Source organism: Homarus americanus, unplaced genomic scaffold, assembly GCF_018991925.1.
Source record: "Homarus americanus isolate GMGI-L3 unplaced genomic scaffold, GMGI_Hamer_2.0 scaffold29703, whole genome shotgun sequence".
Classification (NCBI taxonomy): domain Eukaryota; kingdom Metazoa; phylum Arthropoda; class Malacostraca; order Decapoda; family Nephropidae; genus Homarus; species Homarus americanus.
Window position 1 is genome coordinate 391,216 of NW_024718832.1, and position 25,210 is coordinate 416,425.

Consider the following 25,210-nt stretch of genomic DNA (forward strand, 5'->3'; position numbering starts at 1 on the left):
GAGTGTGTGGTCAATACTCGCCGTCCCCAAGAGTGTCCTGAACTTCTCTTGTGGTTACATAACTGCCTGGTCATCCTCCGGTGCAGACAGGATATTGGTGGTCCTGTGAAGGAACTGTATGATAATTTTTATAAAAACACTTCTTCATGTTCCTTTAATTCGGTGTGTATAAGTTTTCTTCGGCCGAGTGTTAGTGTATTGTGTTGCATGAGGAGAAAATAGAAAGAGCGCCCCGCGTTGACTTGGAGATGACATTCATAAGGAAAGGCCAAACATAAAGGGAGATGAGTGTGTGGGGCGGTAGTGCAGGAGTGCTTGACCCTGGCTAGAGGTCTGCTCTTGGTCTGCCTCACCCACTACATTCCTTGCAGGTCGCTGTGCAGGACGTTTCCATGTGAACACCATTGTCAGCTCCCCTCACGTTACTGTCACCCGCAGGAGGGAATAGTGTAGTTCACGTGGTGTGTCTCCCTGGTGGCTACAGCGGGAAGCTAAACGGGCCTTGTGTACCCAGGATGTACGAGGAAACAAGCTGTCAAACAACCTCATAATGTATGCTGGACTAAGATAAGCAGCTTTTGTGTACATAAAAGCACACTTGTAATTATCCTTTTATGAACAGCGTTTATTTATACGAGATCTGAGAAGAGAATCTTACACATTCTCTCTTATCCTCCAGAGAAGAAGAAAAGTACTACAGGCTGAGTTGACCCCGAGGCTGGGGGATCTCGGGGCCGTCAGCGGTCACGAGCGTCCCACATTCTCCACATTTTTACGCTGCTCTCGTTCTCAAAAATCACACGAGAGCGGCACACCTTTATCTGCTTAGTATCACATTTTTAATACAACTGTTTCTGTGTAGTCTGAAATATCTTAATACATTACTTCAGGTTTCACCACAGGTCCGGCAGTCAATCCAGTTATTCAGTTTGACGTAACACTAAAACGTATATTACCCTGATATGAATGACACTCAACACATAGATGAGCACGTCAAGTCAATCAGCCTCAAGGTTGCTGGCACTCATCTCTTGTTTTTGTTGTCATTTCAGACTCGATGGTGGCGGCGACGTTGGTGGTGGCCGCCCTCACCTTCCAGTTGGCTGTGAGTATCCTACCTTGTGTTATGTTCCTAGATTCTAGCAGGAAAATCATCTATTAAGGCTACACTCACCCCCTCACCCTTCTTCAGTAATGACCCTCGCGTTATATCACAATACTTTATTTGCTGTGCTTATTTGCATTCGTTAACTTTAAGTTCTTAGTAATCAGTGTGAAAGCAAACCCCAGTGTATCCAGGTGTTGCTGCCTCGATGCGTTTAACAATTACATCGCACATCCTGCTTTGTAGATCAATTTACCTGTGCCACACAACCTATACACGCTGAGGGAACAACACTTGTCTGTGGTCTATATGCTGCGTGTTTGTCTTTGTTAATGGATACACAAGTTTTTCTCCAACTTACATTGTAAGTACTGTGTTGTTAATTTGTTCACCTTAACCCCTTCCCCTCCCCGCCTCTTTTGTAAGCCAGTCTTTCCGGTGTTGTCTCTGTAGCGAGATCAGTTATTATGATCGTTGATACTCCAGAATATATAAATAAGTTCTGGATATCAGAGTTCTTGCCTCGGATGGTGGAAGGTGAGGCAGCCGCCGTCTCCTAGGGCGATGCTCTGCAAGTACCTAAACTTGTTTCTTTTATGTGTGCTAATTACGTTAAGCGATACTTTAATATACGGAATGGCTTAATAAGTTTCTCGTCACGCATATAATGTCGGAGGTGAGGTTTGTGAATGACTGGAAGTTTCCGTGTAAAGGAACGTACCCTGCGGGGTCTCTGCCAGGCGTAATTTCGTTGCATCAAGGTCAACAGTGTTTGAATACATCTTTGTAAGTGAAAACTTCTCTTCCATGAATTTAGAAACGCCTCAGTACAAGGCAGCCTCTTATAAATGAAGCAGAATATTCCTTTCATCAGTCTTATCTCGGAATACATGCATGCAGATTAGAGATTACAACTTTTAAGAGCGGAAGACTTGTTTACAATGAAGAATTTTAAAATTAAAACCGTCAAGGCAATACAAGATAAGAATTAAAGGTGACAGAATGAAACAGGTGAGCGTTGGTGGTGGAGCCGGGCGCTGGCCGGACCTCGCCGCCTACAACCACAACAAGAAGCTTCCGCGAAAACTGGACAATAGGACTCCTGATCAGTCGACAAAGACGTGCTAACACAACGCAGTCTTCCGAGGCCGCGTAGCAGGAAACGGCTGATCTATACATAATATTGCGACGAAATTTGTGGTTGTGTAGTGAGGGGAGGTGCGAGGGTATAATCAAAGGTGTATTGTGTGGGAGGTAAGCCGGGCTGACCGGGGGATGGCTCAGCCCACCATGAGTCACGCCAGTGTACCAAAGGGGATGTTTGGGTTTCGCGAAGACGCCCGTCTTACATGGAGAGTGAAGATGAACGACCACACCAGCTGGGGTTCACGTTCTCTGTGTACTTTTACCATTAACGACACCTGAGGCAACTACCACATGTCTGTTGTTAGTGGTACCGCCGGCATATATTTTCATGAGAGCCGAAAGGCGTTCTTCTCATATAATTGAAGAACCTGATGTTAAGATTATGACCTGACACTGACTCAGACTTGATCTATGGTGCGTCGTTTAGTAAAAGAACATTAAGCCAGACCTTATATGACGACAGTTCCTGGTTAGTCGACGACACAACACACAACTAAAAACACTGACTTGTTACAACATTGTGCGTAATAAGACATTCTTCTGGGTGATACACGGTACAGCTATAATGACTTAAGATAACAAAGAGAAGAACACCAAGATTACCACATTTTAGCTTCCTCGACGTTTTGTGAGTGTTGATATACTATTAGGTGGTGGGTACACGCCGACACCCTGGAAGACAAACGAGGCTACTTATATACTGTTTCCGGAGTGTTATGTAAGTGTGTGTGTGTGTGTGTGTGTGCAGTTTATCACAATCAACATACTGCACAGAGAGAGAGAGGTGAGCATGGTAGTAACTGTAGAGAGGTAAGTGAGGTGTGAGGGAGGAAACTCACACACACACACACACACACACACACACACACACACACACACACACACTTACTGGAACAAGACGGATGTACTGACAGTCATGTTCCCATCATCTGTGTTGGAGTGGGGATGATGCCGTTAACAGTGGGGCATAATGGTGCTGGAGTGGTGATAGTGGTGGAGTGATGTTGCTGGTGTCGTGATAGTGATGTTGGAGTAGTGACAGTGGTGTTGGAGTGGTGTAGATGGTGTTGGAGTAGTGACAGTGGTGTTGGAGTGGTGTAGATGGTGTTGGAGTAGTGACAGTGGTGTTGGAGTGGTGTAGATGGTGTTGGAGTGGTGTAGATGGTGTTGGAGTAGTGACAGTGGTGTTGGAGTGGTGATGGTGGTGTTGGAAGGGTGATGATGGTGCTAAAGAGGTGATAATGGTGTTAGAGTGGTGATGATGGTGCTGAAGAGGTGATAATGGTGCTGGAGTGGTGAGGATGGTGCTGGTAGACCCTATAACCTAACCTACCAAACATAACGTAAAGGATCTGAATACCATTGAATGTCCATGGGAAGGAAGGAAGGAAGGAAGGAAGGAAGGAAAGGTGATTCATACATGTTGCTGATGAATTTTGTAAATACTTCACCTCCTCCCTCCTCCCCTTTCTCCTCTATCTTCTTCCCCCTCTCCTCCCACTCCTCAATCTCCTCTCCCTCCTCCTCCTCCTCTCCCTCTGACCTCAGCGGTACTCACGTGCTATGAGAGTTAAACCACTCAAGCATGAGGTGTTTTTACCCCAACTCCACCCAGCCAAGTAAATTTCTGACCACTTAACTTTTCTCACTAGGCTGAGAAATTGTCGGGTACTCAGTGAAATTAACCACATAGGAACTCACTCGAACGGTGTGTGTGTGTGTGTGTGTGTGTGTGTGTGTGTGTGTGTGTGTGTGTGTGTGTGTGTGTGTGTGTGTGTGTGTGTGTGTGTGTGTGTGTGTGTGTGTGTGTAAGTCTTATATCTAACACCTCTTTATTGTCGTTTTGTAAATACCTCATATCGGTAGAGAGAGAGGTAGGGTTAGGATGATGGTGCAGGTGGGAGGCAGCGTGACCAGATGGCTGCCTCGACCCCGGATGTCCCGTGACCCTTAGTGGTGGATAACACACCATCCATCACCTCTGTCTCCCTCCCTCCCTACCTCCATCTCTACCTCCTCCTACCTCCATCTCTACCTCCCTCCTACCTCCCCCTCTCCCTCCCTACCTCCACCTCTACCTCCCTCCCTACCTCCATCTCTACCTCCCTCCCTACCTCCATCCTTGTCTGCCTTTCCTTGCTCACAACCACCACCATCACTCTCACCAACACACTACTATCACCATCACTATCACCCATCTACTATCACCACCACAACACACTACTATCACCACCACCATCACTATCACCACAACACACTACTATCACCACAACACACTACTATCACCACCACTAGGGTTGAGGAAGGACCTCGCCTCTCGCCCGTCACGATGCGTCCATAATCAGAGTGGACGGAGACCTTGTGAAGGGCGTGTCTGACAAACGGAGGTCACGGGGCAGCCTGTATCCTGACGCATCCCTACACTAAGATGCCTCCCTTCTTCTCCTCCTCCTCCTCCTCTTCCTCCACCACCACAACCCTCACCAGCTCTTCTTCTTCTTCCTCCTCCTCTGGCCTGCATGGCAGTGAGAAGTGATGCCACCCTCAGTGTCAAGACCTGACTGAAATACTCGGCAAACTGTACTCCACGCTTTGTCAATAAATTTGTTAAACTTAGCTTTAAAAACTTCCTCCTTCTCCATCATTATTACCACCATCACTTCCCTCTCGTCCTCCACCACCACCAACTCCCTCAGTACTGGTAGCAGGAGTTAAATCATCACACACACAAAAGCGTAATATGATGCAGTACCCCGGTTACCAGAGGCCTCAGAATCATTCCTAGCACCGTCCACACCAGCTACCTAAGTCCCAGCACCGTCAACTACTGTCCCAGCACCACCAAACAAAGTCCCAGCACCATCAATCAAAGTCCAGGCACCTTCAACCACAGTCCCAGCACCTTCAACAGCAGCCGCAGCAACAACAGCCAGCAGCAACAGGTCCACCACATGCCTAGCGCGTGGGTCGCGGCCGGGCATGACCCCGAGCCGGATACCACCCGATAACCAGTGACCTTTGACCCCTGGGCTGCCGAACAAACGAGGAGCTGGCTTATGACCTCCCTGACTCATGCTTGGCTTATAGTAACCAGTGTGCGTAGCTTCCCCAAGGTGGCGCGCTGTGCATGAGTGAACAGATGGCGCACATCCTCCTAGTTTCGTGATTTATAAGTCGTGGTGGGTGCTGGGCGCGTGTCCCCTCAGGCCCTCTTACTCCAGCTGACTGTCGTCTACCCTGTGACATAACGCGCATTCTTGTTGTGGTTGACGTCACTCCCACACGTAAGTCAGCCTTGTATCACTCATCCGACGCCTAGCTCGTGTCTTCAAACACAGTTAATTAAACTATTGTCCAAATTCAACTTTTTTTAACAACAGAGAAAGTGAATCCGATGACTTATAATTTTTTGTTAAACACAGTATTGCTTGAGTTAGTGTATGGATATAGCGTTTAAACATAAAAATAATTGAGCCAATGCCTTATTTATAACCTTGAAACTCACAACTAGCTGAGCTAAAGTCTTGTTATGGCTCGAAAACGCACAACAAATAATAGCTAAATATTCTTATAACCTTGATATTCACGCCGAGGAAAACTCGTTTATTTTCACCAACCTTCATGCAATATATATAAACACTTCAAGTCATTTCTTTTATATAATTCACGACACAGAAACAGAATATCACTTTTAACACTATCCACTGTTTATGTCATCACACTACATGCCTTGTGTGAGAGCGGCGGGACACAGCCTCTCTGCCTCCCTAGTTTATAGCCTCTGTGACTCATCCCTCCCAGGCAGTCCGTGTTAACTGTGATAAACAATGAGTGGAATGTAAATGAACGACCAAACTTCCATGAGAGGATGCGTGTGGGTACTGTATGATATCCTGTGGAATGTTTGGGTATTGTGTTATAACATGTGGAGTGTGTGGGTACTGTGTTAGAACATGTGGGGTGTGTGGGTACTGTGTTATAACATGTGGAGTGTGTGGGTACTGTGTTATAACATGTGGAGTGTGTGGGTACTGTGTTAGAACATGTGGAGTGTGTGGGTACTGTGTTATAACATGTGGAGTGTGTGGGTACTGTGTTATAACATGTGGAGTGTGTGGGTACTGTGTTATAACATGTGGAGTGTGTGGGTACTGTGTTAGAACATGTGGAGTGTGTGGGTACTGTGTTGTGGGTACTGTGTTATAACATGTGGAGTGTGTGGGTACTGTGTTAGAACATGTGGAGTGTGTGGTGTATAACATGTGGAGTGTGTGTTATAACATGTGGAGTGTGTGGGTACTGTGTTATAACATGTGGAGTGTGTGGGTACTGTGTTATAACATGTGAGTGTGTGGGTGTGGTAACAGTGTGTGGGTACTGTGTTAGAACATGTGGAGTGTGTGGGTACTGTTATAACATGTGGAGTGTGTGGGTACTGTGTTATAACATATGGAGTGTGTGGGTACTGTTATAACATGTGGAGTGTGTGGGTACTGTATTATAACATGTGAAGTGTGTGGGTACTGTATGTGGAATGAGTCAAAATTCACCACGAGTAATATTCATTTAACCTAACAGTGAATGACTCAGCTGGTTAGTCGTTTCAGCATTCCTCTCGCACTCCACAAGGGAAAAGACCCAGGTGGTGTGTGTGTGTGTGTGTGTGTGTGTGTGTGTGTGTGTGTGTGTGTGTGTGTGTGTGTGTGTGTGTGTGTGTTTTCCTGGCTGATGGTAAGGGAGGTTGCTGGTGTGCCATTGTAATGTAAATTTCCTTCGATATCTAACTTTTCGGGACTCATTTTACGTTCAGTTAGTATATAATGATAATGATGGTAATGATAATGATACAAATATAAGAGGAATAGTATTAATAATTGTAATGATACTACTACTACTACTACTACTACTAATGATAATAATAATAATAATAATAATAATAATAATAATAATAATTCTTAAAAATGAGGATGATTGCGGTGTAGGTAGGGTGTAATGAAGGTGTAATGGGTAGAAGACAAGTGTAGTGAGGGAAACAGGTGTAGCGGGGAGGAGACAGGTATAGCGGGAGGAGATAGACAGGTGTGTAGCGGTGAGGAGACAGGTGTCGCAGGCGGCCAGGGAAGCGAGCAGCATCCGCCAGTGGCTTCACGCATGATCACAAATTACCAGCGAGTTCCGGGAGCACCGCTGTGATGGCTGCAGCAAGGAACGTGACCCCCTCTCCCCTCCCCTGCACCCCGAAGAAGGTGAGGAGGGTGGGGAGGAGGTGACTGGGGAGGGCATATGACACACAAACAGTTAAGCTCCCCATTAAGTTCCTCTATACAAACTTATGGCTTATAAATGTCAGCATCCGAGCTCGTGTCTGCGGTGTCATTTATCCAAGCGTCTGAGCATCAAGGACTCCAGGCTGGTAGGATATGCCTCCTACCCTCCTCCTCTCCCCCCCTCCCCCTCTGCTGTCAGCGTCTCCCACCCACTTCATTGGCTCCCCCTCCCTTTACCCCCCCCACCCTTCATCCTATCCCTCCCTGGCCGCTCATCTCCAGTTCCCTCCCCCACAAACCTTGTTGGAGTTCTCCATACCTGGCATACCTTTGCCGTTGCCCTTAATTTGGAGCGATTTTTCTCATACGGTGGAGAGGATCTGGTGAGGCCAGTGAACACGTGAGAGGAATATGTGGTGGGGTGGGTGAGGAGTGTTGGGAGGGCTGTGAGGGAGTAGGCACACGTCCCCGGCCTCCCCTCCCCAGCTTTGTGACGCTCATGTTTGCACTACGCCGGGTGATCCTCCGCGAGCAGTGAGGCGTTATTCTGAATCACAATTATAAAAGCTTATTTAGGAACCCTAATAAAAGTATAGATTAGAAAATTTATGCTTTTCCCAGCTGATAAAAACATAACAGAGATAATGAATGATATGAATCCAAATGTACCGTAAAACCTCCTTAACGCATCGTAAGATAAGGTCTTCCTACTGAGCCGTTGGTCTTGGCCAAACTCGATGGCTGGTGTTGGCTCTATACATTTTGTAATCTCAAACTCCGAACTCACGTCGCTCGCAGCTATTTCCGCCTCCCAGAACCATTGTTCCTTTTGACACCTCCTCAGGTACACAGGCATTCACATTCTTTTTTTTTTCTTTCTTTTTTCTCTCTTTTTAGCATTCACGTTCCCGGACCTTGAGATACACACCACCGTCCGCCATTTATCATGGACCTCTTACACACTCCCCCCCCAAATCCTGTAACATGTTACATTCCTTGCCTGTGTCTTTATTTATTCTTATCCACGACCAGCTCCATATACGTCTTCCCGTCACTTATGATCCGTCCAGTACTCATGTCTCCCTCACGGTCATCCATGTCACCCGTCACTAGTGTATTTCCAGCATCCGTGTCCTTGTTAAAATACATATTATAAATCATCCACACTGCCTTTAATGTGTGTGTTTATTTTCGTGTATATAGACTCTTCTATGATGACTAACGGGAGTCCACTGTTGACACAAAGGTGAGGAGGAGACAGACAGAGGGGGACGTGTTCACAGGTGTCATGGGAATGTGGCGCTCTCTGGCGGTGGACGAGGAGGTGTTGCAGCTCGTCACCCTCAATAAGTACAATGAACCTACATAAGTAATAATGTTAGTTCAGCGTAACTTGTCTGGTAGCTTTTCCGTAATTCTTTCTCGGTCTTGATAACTCTTTGGATATTTTTGTTTACCTGGCAGGGGGTTTGTTTGTTTGTGTGTGTGTTCAGGTAACGAGTGGAAAGGTAAACGCAAAGTTGAGGATTTTAATGCGCTGTGGGCGTCTTGAAGATGGTGGCCTCGTCTAACTAATTACCGACTATCATCTTTGTTCACACGAGGACAAAATTCCTTCAACACTTTCAGTAACATCCGGTTCCTACTCGTGGGCCAGAAAAGTAAAGAACGGTTTGGATTTTAACATTTTACTCGTATTTTTCTTGGTGTTAAATTTGTTTCACAGTGTTCCTCAGGCAGAAACCAATCACACACATATACGACACATAAATCTACTCCAGATGTTACCAAGTGTTCAGGGAATTTTGGCCTCAACTGTACATCACCTGTATACCTCCGGCTTTTCTCTCAGCCATGAATAATGTATGTAGTGTAATAACCTAACGAACTATACTGTATATATAAACTTATCTCATAGTGCGATACTGGATATATTGTGCAAGTAGACATCTGGCAAATCAAAGTACCGCCGATTTTTTGTTTTTTAAAATATGTAGAGAATTACTTAATCAATATAATTTCCCTAACTGGTTTTGTTGTAATTATCATAAATATAACTTCGAATTTATATCTTTATCAAAAAACTTGTTTCCTATCCATGATAAAATAATAGTTATAGGTGGGAGCTGCGCCACTATAAACCTTAATATTTAATGCAATATAATTTGGTTTGTAATTTTGTCAAGAGTAAACCTTGTAAAGAATATGTCTACCATTACTGATATTATAAACACTTATAAACTTGTCATTAATGTTATTACTGTACATGTTTATAGACAATGCACATGAAGTATAGATATAATTAGTTTACAAAAGACAAGTTCCCAGCCGCGCTACAACACACTCCCGGGTTATAACTCTGTACAGTAATGACAGATAACTGCTGATTGTAAACTCAACCTGAAGTGTCTTGTGTGACGAGATTTGATTACATTCCAACACTAACTATTATTCGAGACTTCCAAACACATGAACGAAAAATATGTATTCAGGTGTAAACATTCCTCTCGGCCGGGGGAAGGAAGCCAGAGGTACATACGTTTAACATTACTATTATTGCTGATGACTTTGTCCTCCATGGATACAGTGTTCGTATAGCAGGAAACTTTGTACAGTACTCTACTCGGAAAAACCTGAGGCATGCGTTAGCAGGCCGGAACTAGACAACTTCTCTCCATCCAATCAGGACTTGGAACCGATACGGGGTAGTGAGTCAAACACGCTAGCGCAGTAACATACACTCAATATATCTGTTCCATTAATGGTAAATTTATATATAAAAGCCGAACTAATCGTTATTCATTACATAAACAATGATTCTCAATTTCTCGCTACGTTATCATCAAACATTTATCTGCGTTGGTTCAATGTACCTTCAGTAATTGTCATTATAACAACAGCAGTTTTTTAACACCTATCGCTGTTGTGTTGACTTATGTATTTAGGCGTTACAACTGTCATTGGCATTAAGCATCCTTCGAAAAGATCTTGGCAAACAAACAAACAAAACACTTTTAACATAGGAAGAAAAGATGTCTTTTGTCTTCTCTTGAGTATCATAAACATAGCAGAAGTCTTCCTAGAGTTGAACGTTGCAGCTGGTATAAGTTGACGACAGGGATATGCAACACTAGGCACACAGGCGCCTCTCGTGGCCAAAATTAACAAATACAATAAAAGAAAACTTTTCACAGATTTATAATTATACAAATAACTCACATATTTTCGCGGTCTATAAAGAAAGTTGACTTACAGTACATATAATACCTGAATAAACTCAATGCAAACTACAAAAAAAATCACTATGCATTGTTTCCAAATCACGTGGTTAAATAAAAAAATTCGGACTGTTTGTGGGTTGAAGACAATGATCGTCCTCGTCAATAGCTTGATAACAGGAAGAGTGGCCACCCTTCCCTACCACTCTGTCCAACATTCCTCAGTTGTCCGCTCACGATCACTCGCCATTTAGAGTAGAGGTAACCTGCGACACCCGCCGATAACCACGATAACCTGCCTGGCCTGCGATAACCCTCCCCTGACCGACGATATCCTCGCGACCCTCCAAGCTACCCTGGGCTGCCTGCTGCTCACTCAGATAAGTACATCCTGCTGCCTCCACACGCACTCCCTGGCTGGTGTCACCTTGCTGTTGCCACCACAGGATAGTTTTAAATGCTGTCACAGATGTTGGTGTCACTCGTGGTATAAGTGGTGTTAGTGATCGTGGTAATATCAGGTTTATGTTGACGGTAGTGTTGTCAATGGTGGTGGTGGTGTTGTCATTTTTCATGTTGGAGGTGTTAGTGGTAGTGTCGTCATTGGTGGAAGTAGTACTGTCATTGGTGGTGGTGCTATTGTCATTGGTAGTAGTAATGTTGTTGTCATTGGTGGAAGTGGTACTGTCATTGGTAGTAATAGTTGAGTTGTCATTGGTGGTGTCATTGGTGTTGGTGGTGTCATTGGTGGAAGTAGTGCTGTCATTAGTGGTGGTAGTAGTGTTGTCAATCACCGTGTTAATTCTTATATTGTTTATAATGGTCAGTTTAGGTTATACATAAAGACTTACCGTAGTGACGTAACGAGACTTGTTGGAGGAGAATAACGTCAGTGTGATAATGTATGTATGTATGTATGTATGTGTGTGTGTGTGTGTGTGTGTGTGTGTGTGTGCGTGTGTGTGTGTGTGTGTGTATAATTAAAAAGAAGTTTCAAGAGCAAGCTTAATTTCAATATAATCTGTTGTGCCACTTATCTTCCTACCCGGGTCCACTGGTCCAGTGTGAGTACAGGAGACCGGGGTAGCCGGGGAACACCTGTCATAGGTGACACCGGACCACACCTCTCGCATTCTACCTAATCTATTGGTTATTATTATTATTACTATTATTATTATTATTATTATTATTAGTTGTAGTAGTAGTAGTAGTAGTAGTAGTAGTAGCAGCAGAAGGCTACTGTCACTGAATGCCGCATAGATCTGCGGCTCAACTAATTTAACACAGATAGGATAGCTACATATGTATTAGGATATTTAATATTAAGGTAATTAAATGGTGGCGAAGGTGTGGCTATTACGGGAGGCTGGAGGCCACGTTTAAAAAAAAAGTAGTAGTAGTAGAAGTAGGCACAGGTGTTGTCCGGCAGCTCTCACTGAGCACATAATAGATCACAATGCAGCAAGTCAGGTGGATACCAACGAATTAAACAAGATTCGACGGTCCATTACGACAGAGCGGCAGCACAACCAAAGTGATAAACTGCTACAACTGTTGCAACATGTGCCAGAGAACGTGAAAAGAAAAGTAGCTATAGCGCAGGAGGTGGGCGCCTCGAACTGGTTAACAACGTTACCGATAAGGGCAAAAGGCTTCATCCTTAATAAACAAGAATTCACAGATGCCATTGCTCTAAGGTACGGTAGGCCAGCAGAAGGTTTGCCCTCCCAATGCGTGTGAGGCTCATCCTGCGACATCGACCACGCCATGGTGTGCAAGAAAGGGGGCTTCGTATGCATGAGGCATGACGAAGTAAGGGATCTAACAGCAAATCTACTAAGGGAAATCTGCCACGACGTCATTGTGGAACCGCCCCTCCTTCCATTGGACGGTGAGAACCTCCGTCACAGGACTTCAAACACATCCAAAGAAGCCCGTGTGGACGTCAATGGTCAAGGATTCTGGACGCGGGGACAGTGAGCCTTTTTTGACATAAGGATTTTTTATCCCATGGCCGCATGTCACCGCAACCTAGCTCTCGATGCTGCACACAAGAGGAACGAGAACGACAAGATTAGGGCATATGGGGAGAGAATTCAGAACGTTGATCAAGGCAGCTTCACTCCCTTGGTGTTCACAACCTCTGGCGGGATGGGACCAAGTGCAAGATGCTTCTACGCCAAACACGCGGAGGTGTTATCTGAACAGAAGCAGCAGCCCAGAAGTTATGTTACAGCCTGGTTGAGATGTCGACTATCCTTTTCTCTGCTCAGGTCTGCATTGCTTTGCCTCAGGGGAACGAGAGCATCGGCCTCAAAGCCGACAACAGTCGACTTTGAGGCAACAGTCACTGAATGCCGCATAGATCTGCCGCTCAACTTACTAAGGTAATAAAATGGCGGCGAAGGTGTGGCTATTGAGGGAGACTGGAGGCCACTTCAAAAAAAAAAAAGTAATCGTAGAAGAAGTAGTAGTAATAGAAATAGTAGTAGTAGTAGTAGTAGCAATAGTGGCAGTATTGTTGTTGTTGTTGTTGTTACTGTTGTAATTATTATTTATAATAACAATAATAATAATAATAATAATTATTATTATTATTATTATTATTATTATTATTATTATTATTATTATTATTATTATTATCATCATCAATTGTCCGTAAATTTACACAACAAAAAGAGATATTGAGCCAACAGGATATAGATTGCATAACTTGAGTCTGCACATGACTTATGTGTCTCAGTCTTAATATATCGTTGCAGGAAAGTGGTGGAGGGCCGGGGTGTGGTAGAGGGCCGGGGTGTGGTGGAGGGCCGGGGGTGGTGGAGGCCGGGTGTGGTGGAGGCCGGGTGTGGTGGAGGTGGGGTGTGGTGGAGGGCCGGGGTGTGGTGGAGGCCGGGGTGTGGTGGAGGCCGGGTGTGGTGGAGGGCCGGGGTGTGGTGGAGGGAGCCAGGGGTGTGGTGGAGGCCAGGGTGTGGTGGGTGTGGTGGAGGGCCGGGGTGTGGTGGAGGGCCGGGTGTGGTGGAGGCCGGGGTGTGGTGGAGGGCCGGGGTGTGTGGAGGCCGGGGTGTGGTGGAGGGCCGGGGGTGTGGTGGAGGGCCAGGGGTGTGGTGGAGGGCCGGGGTGTGGTGGAGGGCCTGGAGGGCCGGGGTGTGGTGGAGGGCCGGGGTGTGGTGGAGGGCCGGGTGTGGTGGAAGGCCGGGGTGTGGTGGAGGCCGGGGTGTGGTGGAAGGACGGGGCGTGGTGGAGGCCGAGGTGTGGTGGAAGGCCGGGGTGTGGTGGAGGCCGGGGTGTGGTGGAGGGCCGGGGTGTGGTGGAGGGCGAGGCTGTGTCACCTGTCATATAATACGATGCAGTAAATCAAGAGAGATAAGAGATGCAGGACCTGGAGGAAGAGTCACTCATCAACCTGTTTACGAAATCCAACGAGATAGCATCCGAGAGTAGCATGCCAGAGACGACCATGTGGATAAATCTCTGACTTGCCCAAATATATTAAACACGCCAGAAGCTGTGATAATGCTGGGGGAAGAATGTGTGGTCGTGGGGAAAGGGGAGGGTCAAAAGGTCAAAGGAGAAGATGGAAGAGGAATTTACGGGTCACTAAAAAAAAATGTTGAGGATGAAAGGAGGGTTTGCTGGAGTCTGTATAAATAAAAAAGAAAACATGGAGAGGAATGTAGAGGAAAACTAAAGCCAGTCAGACGTCAAAACAGCAACTGCAAATATATACGTAAGGAGGTAAAGACACATTTTCCTCTAACAAAATTATTGAGTGGCCAGGTTGAAAAACACGGAGAGTGGGGCACTTACGGTGGCTGAGAGCAGGTGAGGCTCCCGCTGTGGCTGAGTGTTGCGGGGAGGGTGGTCGGCGGGCCCTCACACCCACCACCACACAGACGACTCTTGCTAATACCTGCTGGAGCTCTGGTGGTACTGAGTAATGGTGGTCGTCCGCAGAGTGTGAGTGCTCATGAAGTAGTCCCTTAATTCTGGTCGAGAAACAAAACATTTAGTGGGATAGTCACTTTGTAGGATAATCTGCTGCATCATTATAATACTGTACATAAAAATAATGTAGACCTACGATAACTAATATACACAACAGGTAGAGTCACGGGCTTTAATACTAAGACGTGATATACAATGTGTGTGTGTGTGTGTGTGTGTGTGTGTGTGTGTGTGTCCTTGGTGATGTCGTGATGAAGAAGAGTTCCAAAGTAAACCATAACATTATAGGAGGGTCACTTTCTCTTGTGTATATTCAACAAGCAACAACAATATGCCCCCCACAAGTCCCACTACCAGAAGGTGGAGCAGGGACACGGAAGGTAATGAGGTACTGTCTTTATTAATATTCATCTCGCCGGGTGGGGTGGGAGAGACACACGTGGTGGCGGGTATCAAGTCCCAGTAAGAGAAACCATTATACGTTCCTTCATGTCTGGATACTTAATGCGGGACACAACCACGATACACGAGTCGTTTCACAATACATTCCCAATATATCTTCAAATGTCATTCCTGATCGTAACAATAGTGTAGTTAAAATTATTGTACTATCTTTTAATATATGGTTCACTGGGACATTGAAAATAACACAGCCCATATCTGTAATTATTCCTCCACAAAAAATAAGAAACAAAATCATGACAGTCACCCATTATAATACGTATTTCTTTCTCATCATCATCATCATCATCATCATCATCAGCTGAGGGGTTATGAGTATTACCGCATCACTAGACTCTTCACCTTCAGTACACAAAGTTAATCTTACTGGTGGTGAGCGCGTGGTACTACTAACTCCTTATAGAGAAATAATCAATCCCGTCTTATGTTACTTTCCAACTGCAGCACCCCGTCGTCCACAGCTTCAGAGAGAGAGAGAGAGAGAGAGAGACGTAAGGGAATCCCCAGCAGGACAAGTTAGCATCATGCCCTTACTAAAAAAAATAAAAAATGATTTATATTCCAGTTCACATTATTGTCTTGTAGTTCAGTATAAACTATTTTGTCACACCGCTGGATTGTATTTGGATCTCTGTTCGGGGTGTAGACACGCTGAATTTGTCCACATTAAAGTGTATCAACTCCTGATTCAGTGAGCCAAGATTGGAACGTGTAAGTTGTTTGGGCAGCCTCGAGTCAACTAAACCTTGAGTAAACCTAACACAGTCAATAGATTAGAATTTAGGTGACTTAACCAGAATCAAACGTGATGATCTAAGAAAAAAAACCTGAAACATATTGATGTTATAAGGCCAATATTAAACTCGTAAGGCCAATATTAAACTCGTAAAGCCAATATTAAACTCATGCCAGTATTTGAATTCAACAAACCAAAAAATGGACATAAAAACAACACTGAATTCAATAAAATAATACAACATTCACTTAACTATTTAGACATTAAAACTAATCAGCATACAGGGTCACCACCTGAGGGGAGGGGCACCATTACGAAATAAGAAAGGCATCATTTAAAGGATATTAAAGAGCGTCTATCTTACTTCATAAGCATTAAACTCACCCCCTGATAGCATTGTCCAGGTTCGGTTTCATTTGATGTGGTTTGGTGTCGGATCACGAGGGTCGACTCCACCACGGGTACACTCTTGACCGACGGCAGCAGCCACATCACCAACGAGATTACTCCAGCTTTTTCTCCACCTGGATAATGAATTTAAACAGGATTTAGATCCGGGTTGGTTTTCAAATAGGGAGATGATTTGACTGGTAAAATGACGGAGACAGACGCTAGATTCGTGGCTGGTAATTACTCACCTGATTGGAAGATGACCTTGACTCATTAATGGTTATTGGGTTTTACCAGATTTTTTTTTTCATCGGTGTTGTCCTCTTGGCAAGCGTCGAGCCGGGGAAGTCTCCTTATTTTTTACCAATTTGGAGCTATTTGTCTACTTATGTATTTTCATTTGCTTATTTATTAATCTATTTGAATATGTAGTTACGAAAGTGTTAACCCCTTCACCCTTATTTGATTAACGCCGGACGATTTTATTCAGATCAGAGGGGACCCCATACACAAGGATTAATTGTTTATTTAATAACTGTTTACGAGAATCTGGTAAATTGTAAATATTGACGTTTCTAGCGATAGTCGGTTAATTATCACTACAAAGTTGACGCGTCAGCAGATATTTGAACTGTATGTGTGTTTTGGAACGCGTACACAACCTCTCACCCTACACACACACACACCCTACACACACACACACACACACACACACACACACACACACACACACACCTTCGAGTCCATAGTGGTGCCTGGTGTATACAGTTGAGATGGGAGACAAGGAGAGGGTTCTCGGTCTAACACACAACAATGCCACTCACCAATACTGTAACAAAGGTCTAACTACGCGAACACTAAAATCTAACAGTATTTGACCTTTCGTGGATGACCTTGATACCCATAAAACATTGGACATGGTTACCTTCACTTCCTTTATTTATCTTTAAGTGCCTCCGATTTTCTTGTTCTTCCATGAGTCGTGGTGTACTGACCACTGATAGTGTTTTCTTGTGCATGTACAGGAGTGTGGGAGCGGGTCGGTGGAGCGTCTGCTGTGGTCGCTGCAGGAGACTATGCAAGGTGGACCTCGGTCATCCCAGCTCTCTGAGGCACTCAAGCACTTCAAGAGTTTCTCCTGCACGGCGCGTCAGGATGGCGTCTATCCCGACTTGGCCTCCGGCTGCTCCCTCTATTATAGGTAAGTTACCGTGACTACCAAAAGAAAGGTTAATATGCACCCCTTTAAACATTCCGTCTTGTAACAACAAGACAACAGACTAAAGTCGCTACAATAATAATAATACTGTAAAGTCTATAGACTATAATATCATTTGCAAGTTATACTTTTTTCTTAAATTGTTTATTCGTCGTTCAAAACATATATTCTGTAATAACAATATTTCATATTTGTTGTCGTGAGCACTCCTCAAGTTACCCTCTAGTCATATTACTTCGTGAAAGCTAATTTAGAAATATATGTATGAATGTCATTTGTGCTTTTTATCCAGCAATATATTGAAATACACTTTATATTATTTAAATTTATGATTTTATGAACTATTGTGCTGGCATAAGACTTGTGGCTTTGGTGTCAATTTGTGAGAAATTGTGGATTCCAAATGGAATGAGGTGAAGGGGGCGGGCACCAACACACAGACGGTCTCTACTTGTGTAAGCAGCGTTCATCAAGGTGTGGGGACAGGCAGGTGTCTGGGGCTTTATAATAACCAAGTTACAGCTTCAGTGGTCGACCGTCACTACAGTACTAGAGTGACGTATAGGAAGTGACTCCGCCTCAAAGAGGAAGGTTTTCATTCTGAGGGAGATGTGATCTTTGTCACGTTACTGTAGCGGCTGTGGTTGTCCGACAGGTGTCTGCATGGGGCGGTGTACTCGTACTCGTGTCCGGCCGGTGAGGCCCTGGACTACGGCAGTGAGGAGTGTCGCCCGGAAGGGGAGGTCACCTGTCCTCCCCTGCCCCCCACCTCCCAGCCCTGCCACAACCAGACCAGCGGTTACTACCCTGACTACGTTCAGGGCTGCAGGGCTTACTACAGGTAGGTACTGTTTACCTGTGTTATATACACACATGGGAGTTTATGTTCCAGAGGTAACATTTTATAACAAGTTTTTTAATACCACTGACTACTGTGCTGCTTGTGAGTCGCTAAGAGATGAAAGTAAGATAACTTCTCATTCTGAATTTTTGGTGTTAATATTAAGCACTATCATTCACAGTAACTTCATAATTATTAAAAAAAAAGTAAATCACTTTCTATTGATAGCAAACTTTGTAGGTTGTAGAGTATGAGTGTATTGTAGTGTTTGTTGGCCTGACACCACTATGGTCACCTTACAGGTGTATCAACGGGAGTGTGTCGGGACGATGGTGGTGTGACGACGGGGCGCTGTGGGACGCCTCCACGGGGTCCTGTGGGAAAGGTCCTCGCTTAGTATGCTCCCCTCCCTCCTGTTGGGGACTTCCCGACGGCCCACACCCTGCTCCTGCGACCTCCTGCACCTCCTACTTCACCTGCAGCGACGGCGTCAGGACCGACCATGTTTGCCCCTACAACACTATATTTGATTACTCTTTAAAGGTACCACACGAGTCGCTTCTCATTGTTTACATTAAACATAGTTATTTAGATTTAGATTTTATTAATTCCAAAATTTCAGAAACTATACGGCAGAAAAACTATATAACTTGGTATAACACTACTATAACAAAGATGAAATACAACACTATAACAACCACCATCACAACAGTACACACCAACCACTAACACAACAGTACACACTAACCACCATCACAACAGTACACACCAACCACCATCACAACAGTACACACTAACAACCACAATCACAACAGTACACACCAACCACCATCACAACAGTACACACCAACCACCATCACAACAGTACACACCAACCACCATCACAACAGTACACACCAACCACCATCACAACAGTACACACCAACCACCATCACAACAGTACACACTACCAACCACCATCACAACCATAACAGAACACATTAATAACCAGTAAGAGAGAGTTGGTCAGTATCCCGGTAATCCCGATGTTAAAATCACTCTCAGACTGTTAAATATAATACATGATTGTCATTCAAGTCTTTGTTTACTTTCCGACCCTGCAGCCACCACCTTGTTTACGTCACAGTGCTGCTACTAGTGACACACATTAAGTGGTTCTCATGTATGAATGAGGCCTTATGTCACGACAGGAAAATGGATGCCATAGACAACATAAAATTTCAAGTAATTTGTTTAAAATACTCTTACAGTCTACGTGTAAGTTTGACCCAAGAGTGAGCTTCAGGGTTGTCATGAGTCTGGGTTAGTCAGGTGTCTTTCTAACTGTCTGTCTGTTCTATTTTCAGTTACTTGTAGGTTTATAGATGTAGTTAGTGTCTTTTTCATTAGGTATAGTTATCATGGAGACGTCTTGCTGAGTGCTTCTTTAGCTATGGGTAATAACGAAAGGTGTTGGCCGGACAGTACCTCTGACTATATGTTCTTGTTGCTAACTGATGTATCAATATTACAGCGGTGTGTGGCCAGCACGTCGTCTGTGTGCTACGAGCAGGTGTGTGACGGGCGAGTGAACGGCCTGCACGCTGCCCCACATGCACCATGCCACTCTTTCTTCCGCTGCTTCAACGGCGCTCTTGTCAAGCTGGAGGAGTGTCCACGACACCAGGTGTTCGACGGCCGTCGGTGTATCTCAAGTAGTAACTTCTCTTGCTGGGGTGAGGGCCGGGGGACCTGTGAGGGACGAGACGATGGATTTCACGTGGCCTCCGATTCTGACTGTCGTGGGTTCTTCGTGTGTCGCCACCAGCAGTTTATCCGCTCCTTCATATGTTCACCTGGACTTGTTTTCAATGGTCGGGAGTGTGTGGATGACCAAAACTCTATCTGCACCTCTCGGCCGCGCCTCCCAGACTGCACTACCAAGATTGATGGGTACTATACTCTCGAGAAGACTGGCTGCAAGACATTTTTCTATTGTCGAGGAGGAAGCAAGCTGAGCGAGCACACGTGTCCAGGTAGCCACGTGTTCAACGGGGAGCAGTGTGTGGACCCTATGTTGTACCCGTGCCCAGGCCGAGCAGGCCTTCAACACCCGAGAAACTTCACCAACAGAGTCGTCCGATCTCGAAGAACACGTGATGCTGACTGTGGTTCACACCCCAATGGTTACTACCTTGACGTAGCCTCCCACTGTACGCATTTCTTCTACTGCCGTGGAGGGACAAAGGAGTTGACTCAGTCTTGTCCTTCTCAGCAGAAGTTTAATGGCCACCGCTGTGTACCAGAAGATGACTACCAGTGTCCAGTCATTCCTGGTGCACCAGAGTGCACCTTGCGAGGCGATGGAGTCTATCAAGACGTACAAGAATCTTGCAGTTCATATTACCAGTGTATCTCTGGCGTCAAGATGAGATACAAGTGTCCCGAGGGTCAACTTCACGACGGACAGGTGTGTCGGGCGGCCTCACAGGTGTACTGCCCGTCCTCAACGCTCTGCTACTACCGCGACAACGGCAACTTTGTAGATACTGATCGAGGGTGCCAAGGCCACTTCCTCTGTCAGAATGAGACGCTAATGTGGTACCGTATGTGTGGCCTTGGTGAGGTTTACAACGGGCAGGAGTGTGTACCACACTTTTTCTACACTTGCCCAAGCGGCGTCGACACAGCTTGTGTGGCCAAAGCTGACGGGTTCTACCAGGACCTATTATCAGGGTGAGTCCCTTCTTATTTATGTCTGTCACATAATATGCTCCCAAACACTGGTGAAAATCACACCTCCAACACTTTATTGCCGACTGAAATATAATTGACAAATTCCAGTATCGTGCAGCATCAACAGACGTCTCTAGAACCTCTTCGCTAAAAGTGAGTTCATATTACAGGTGCCGGCAGTACTACAGGTGCAGCGACGGCGTGCAGCTGCAGAAGCAGGAGTGCCCCCGTAGTATGGTGTTCAACGGTGTGGCCTGCGTCAGACACTCGGCCTACGTATGTCCTGCTGATGGCGCTAAGGACTGTGGATCAAACCAGCGGGGCTTCTTCCAGGACGTCCAGTCAGGCTGCAGCAGGTGAGGCGGTGTCTGGTGTGACCCTTGTTGCCCGGAGGTTGTCAGTCTCTCTCTCTCTCTCTCTCTCTCTCTCTCTCTCTCTCTCTCTCTTTCTCTCTCTCTCTCTCTCCCGGAATTAAAACCAAACAAAGACTTCCTGTTTTCTTCTTCAATTAATCCCTTAGACATTAGCTTCTATATCACCCAAATCACTAGGTCACATCTTGAACATCCTGAAGAACAAATTATCCTCTTCCTTCTATCATAACATCATAATAACACCTACATTTACACCACCTTATAAATCTAAAATGTTATAGAGCAAATGTCATAACCCCGAGACACGTGATAACCCCGAGACACGTGATAACCCCGAGACACGTGATAACCCCGAGACACGTGATAACCCCGAGACACGTCATAACGACACGATAACCCCGAGACACGTCATGATAACCCCGAGACACGTGATAACCCCCACGTCATCACCCCGAGACACGTGTGAGACACGTCATAACCCCGAGACACCCCTGAGACACGTCATAACCCGAGACACGTGAGACACGATAACCCCGACACCCGAGACACGTCATAACCCGAGACACGTCATAACCCCGAGACACGTCATAACCCAGAGACACGTCATCACCCGAGACACGGACACGTCATCACCCCGACGACGTCATCACCCCGAGACACGTCATCACCCGACACGTCATAACCCCGAGACACGTCATCACCCCGAGACACCCCGAGACACGTCATAACCCCGACACACGTCATCACCCGAGACACGTCATCACCCCGAGACACGTCATAACCCCGAGACACGTCATCACCCCGAGACACGTCATCACCCCGAGACACGTGATAACCCCGAGACACGTCATAACCCAGCGCTCTTCTGTTTACTCTTGTCTTTACACTCCACTCACCTTCTAATTGTCTTAAATCCCTCAGTAGCCTCGGGAATGTTTATACAACAGGTGTCATATATCTCATATACAGCACGTTGTGTATCTCTCTCTCTCTCTCTCTCTCTCTCGGCTCCTGCGTGTCCGGGAATTTTTTTTTTTTTTGATTCAGAACAAAATTCCTCAGGTTGGTGTACCTCTCTCTCTCTCTGCTTGTTATAATCTCACTATTTACTCTTATATAAACTTACGTTGATGTATAAAATTGGATATTTTTTATTGTATTTTTCAAGCATTTACAAATACCTCTATCTCATACTCTGCAGCCACAGTAGGGAGTAACATCACCTTTGTTATATATCAGTGTAAGAAAAGGAAAAATATATCTTGATTAATATAATTCCTCAAAACCAGAACCTTTAGCCAGCCCACATATACAACACAACACGTTTTTCCTTTATACTGTCAATATTACCATGGATTTCAAATCAAACTTTCTGACCTTGTAACTCAGGAAGTCTTGTCGCCACCCAACAGTGTTTAGGTTCCTCTCTTTGGAACGTGTATCTCTTTTACTCCTCTCGTTGGTGGCGCTGCTTGACCTTGTTTATGTATTGTCCTCTGGTGTACACACAGGCCTGGACGAGCCTAGCCTGTATGTTACGGCTATCTGCGTCATCTTCTGTTTGTAATATCTATACAACACATTTTTATGCTTGTCTGGCACATTAATAAAGCAGCCACTCTCTCAACAGGTACTACTACTGCTACGACGGTCGGAAGTTCTACCAGAAGTGTCCAGATGGCAAAGTGTTCAACGGCCACACTTGTGTACTCAGCAGCCAGTACCGATGTCCTGTGTATCCGGTGGCAAGAGGAGGTGAATGTAGCGGCGTCGATGGCTACTATCCTGACCTCAGCACTGGGTGTAGCAGCTTCTACTACTGCCGCTCTGGTCGTCGCATCAATTATACGTGTACTGAGGATCGAGTTTTCAATGGTGTTCAGTGTGTACCCAAGAATCAATTTAGCTGCCCGACCATTTCCTCTTGTAAGAACAAAATCAACGGATTCTATCAAAACATCTTATCCAGATGTCGTAAATACTTCTACTGTTACAGCGGTTTCAAATATGAGCACACGTGTCCAGGGAATCAGGTGCACAACGGCAGGACCTGCGTGCCGGCCTCCACCTACACCTGCCCGAGCGTCACAGAGGACCGTGACTGTATGGGTAAACACACAGGTTATTATCCTGATACAGCGTCTCTGTGCCAGAAATATTACATCTGTGGAGACGGAGTAAAGTTACAGACTCTGACTTGTCCCCAAAACCAAGTCTTCAATGGCCACTCTTGTGTACCTTTCTACAGCTACTCGTGTCCGTATCCTTGGAAGAATCCCCAAGATCATCAAAATATAATAAATGTTCCGTCACAGCAGTTATTGTCCTCGGAGGATGAAGAGAAGGGTGAACTTAGGTCTGTTTATGACCCTACTCTCGTGTCCTCGGCCCAAGTTGTAGTCTCAAAATCAGAGCCGTCAGTAGACCTACAAGTTTTCCATGATAACAGTCGGCATGATATACCAGATGAATCTAAAGACACACTTCTGCCAGCTGAGTATGCATGTTTAAATCTCCCTCGTGGAAGTTACTCCAGTATAGATGCTCAGTGTCAGCGGTTTCTGGAGTGTGGTGAGCGCCCGAGGTGGCTCATGTGCCCGTCACCCCAGGTCTTCAGCCCCGTAAGTAATGCATGTGAGCTGCCAAGTCACGTCACCTGTCCCACTCATAACCCATGCCAGGACTTGGATGACGGCATCTATGGCGAAACAGAGAGCCAGTGCCGTGCCTTCTACACCTGCCGTAACAAACACATACACTTGGTAACTTCATGTCCTGAGGGCCAAGCCTTTAGCCAAGTTGAGGGAAAATGCCAGGAAGCAGGTCAAGTTGTGTGTGGTGGAGGGACTTTTGTAGCTGCCACGTAGCAAACACTGTTGTCTCCCGTCACCTCAACACACACCCATTTTCCGTCCTGCACAACCTCAGGCCCTCCCTTCTTGCCACATCGATACGTCATCTATGCTTGAATTTACCGAAGAGTTTGCTTCCATTGTTTATCGTTTAGGATAGTAGCCTGTGTTCTGGTGAAGGTGTGGCGTCGCGGCCGTTACTGGCGCTTCCTCAGGCATATTGTGCTGCTGGCTGGTGATCAGCCCCGGGCGTGGACCTCTGGCTGGTTTGGTCAGGTGGTGACGCCTCTAAGGGTATCAGCCGTGCGGCGGCCTGGCGGGTCCAGTAGGCAGGTGCGTCATACCATGGCAGTAGCCAGCATGTTAGAAACGTTTGTATAGTACAAGCCAAACTTGTAGGCAGTTTTCTGCCCAGCTACAGTCTGTATAACTATATTGTAATGATGATTACTATTTGTACTTTCTATGAAAGACTGCTATAGATGTTTCGTGTTTACTAATAGTGTCAAAGGTCAAATATATTTTTCCATTTCGTGTATGACCATAACCAAAAATATATTATGATACACTTGTAAATGTTCATTGTATTGTGTCTTTGTGGTCATCGTCTAATATTTATTCTTCTTGTCAAATATTGTTTGATTGTCCTTACATGGATAATTCTAAGAGATTTATTAGTCTGATAACATACATCACCTAAAAGACGAATGGCTACAAAGCTCAGGGTTACAATTACCTGTGATCTTTGCACTTCCTGAGCCGCCACCGTGAGTGCTGGTACCCTTCACAACAACTGCTTAAGATGATGATGTCTGAGAAGTCCACACCTCCGCCACCAGCACCACCTTCACCTGTCAGAGAGAAGTGTGAGTGTAATACAGCAGTGAATGTCGGCAGGAGGTGGAGGGGTGAGCTGTTCAGGACACACACACAC

The 25,210-nt window shown here is 45.5% G+C and overlaps 1 protein-coding gene across 2 annotated transcripts in view; it reads left to right on the plus strand.

Annotated features, from left to right (window-relative positions):
• Positions 1 to 24,908, plus strand: part of LOC121859840 — a 66,986-nt gene extending 42,078 nt beyond the window's left edge. For both annotated transcript variants that reach the window (XM_042356801.1, XM_042356802.1), the window contains exons 2-8: positions 1,053 to 1,105; positions 17,301 to 17,476; positions 18,150 to 18,335; positions 18,638 to 18,878; positions 19,849 to 21,050; positions 21,221 to 21,406; positions 23,055 to 24,908. In XM_042356801.1, the coding sequence (XP_042212735.1) occupies positions 1,053 to 1,105; positions 17,301 to 17,476; positions 18,150 to 18,335; positions 18,638 to 18,878; positions 19,849 to 21,050; positions 21,221 to 21,406; positions 23,055 to 24,291 (3,281 nt within the window). In that variant the 3' untranslated portion in view covers positions 24,292 to 24,908. The remainder of the gene's footprint in view (positions 1 to 1,052; positions 1,106 to 17,300; positions 17,477 to 18,149; positions 18,336 to 18,637; positions 18,879 to 19,848; positions 21,051 to 21,220; positions 21,407 to 23,054) is intronic.
• Positions 24,909 to 25,210: the final 302 nt, after the last annotated feature.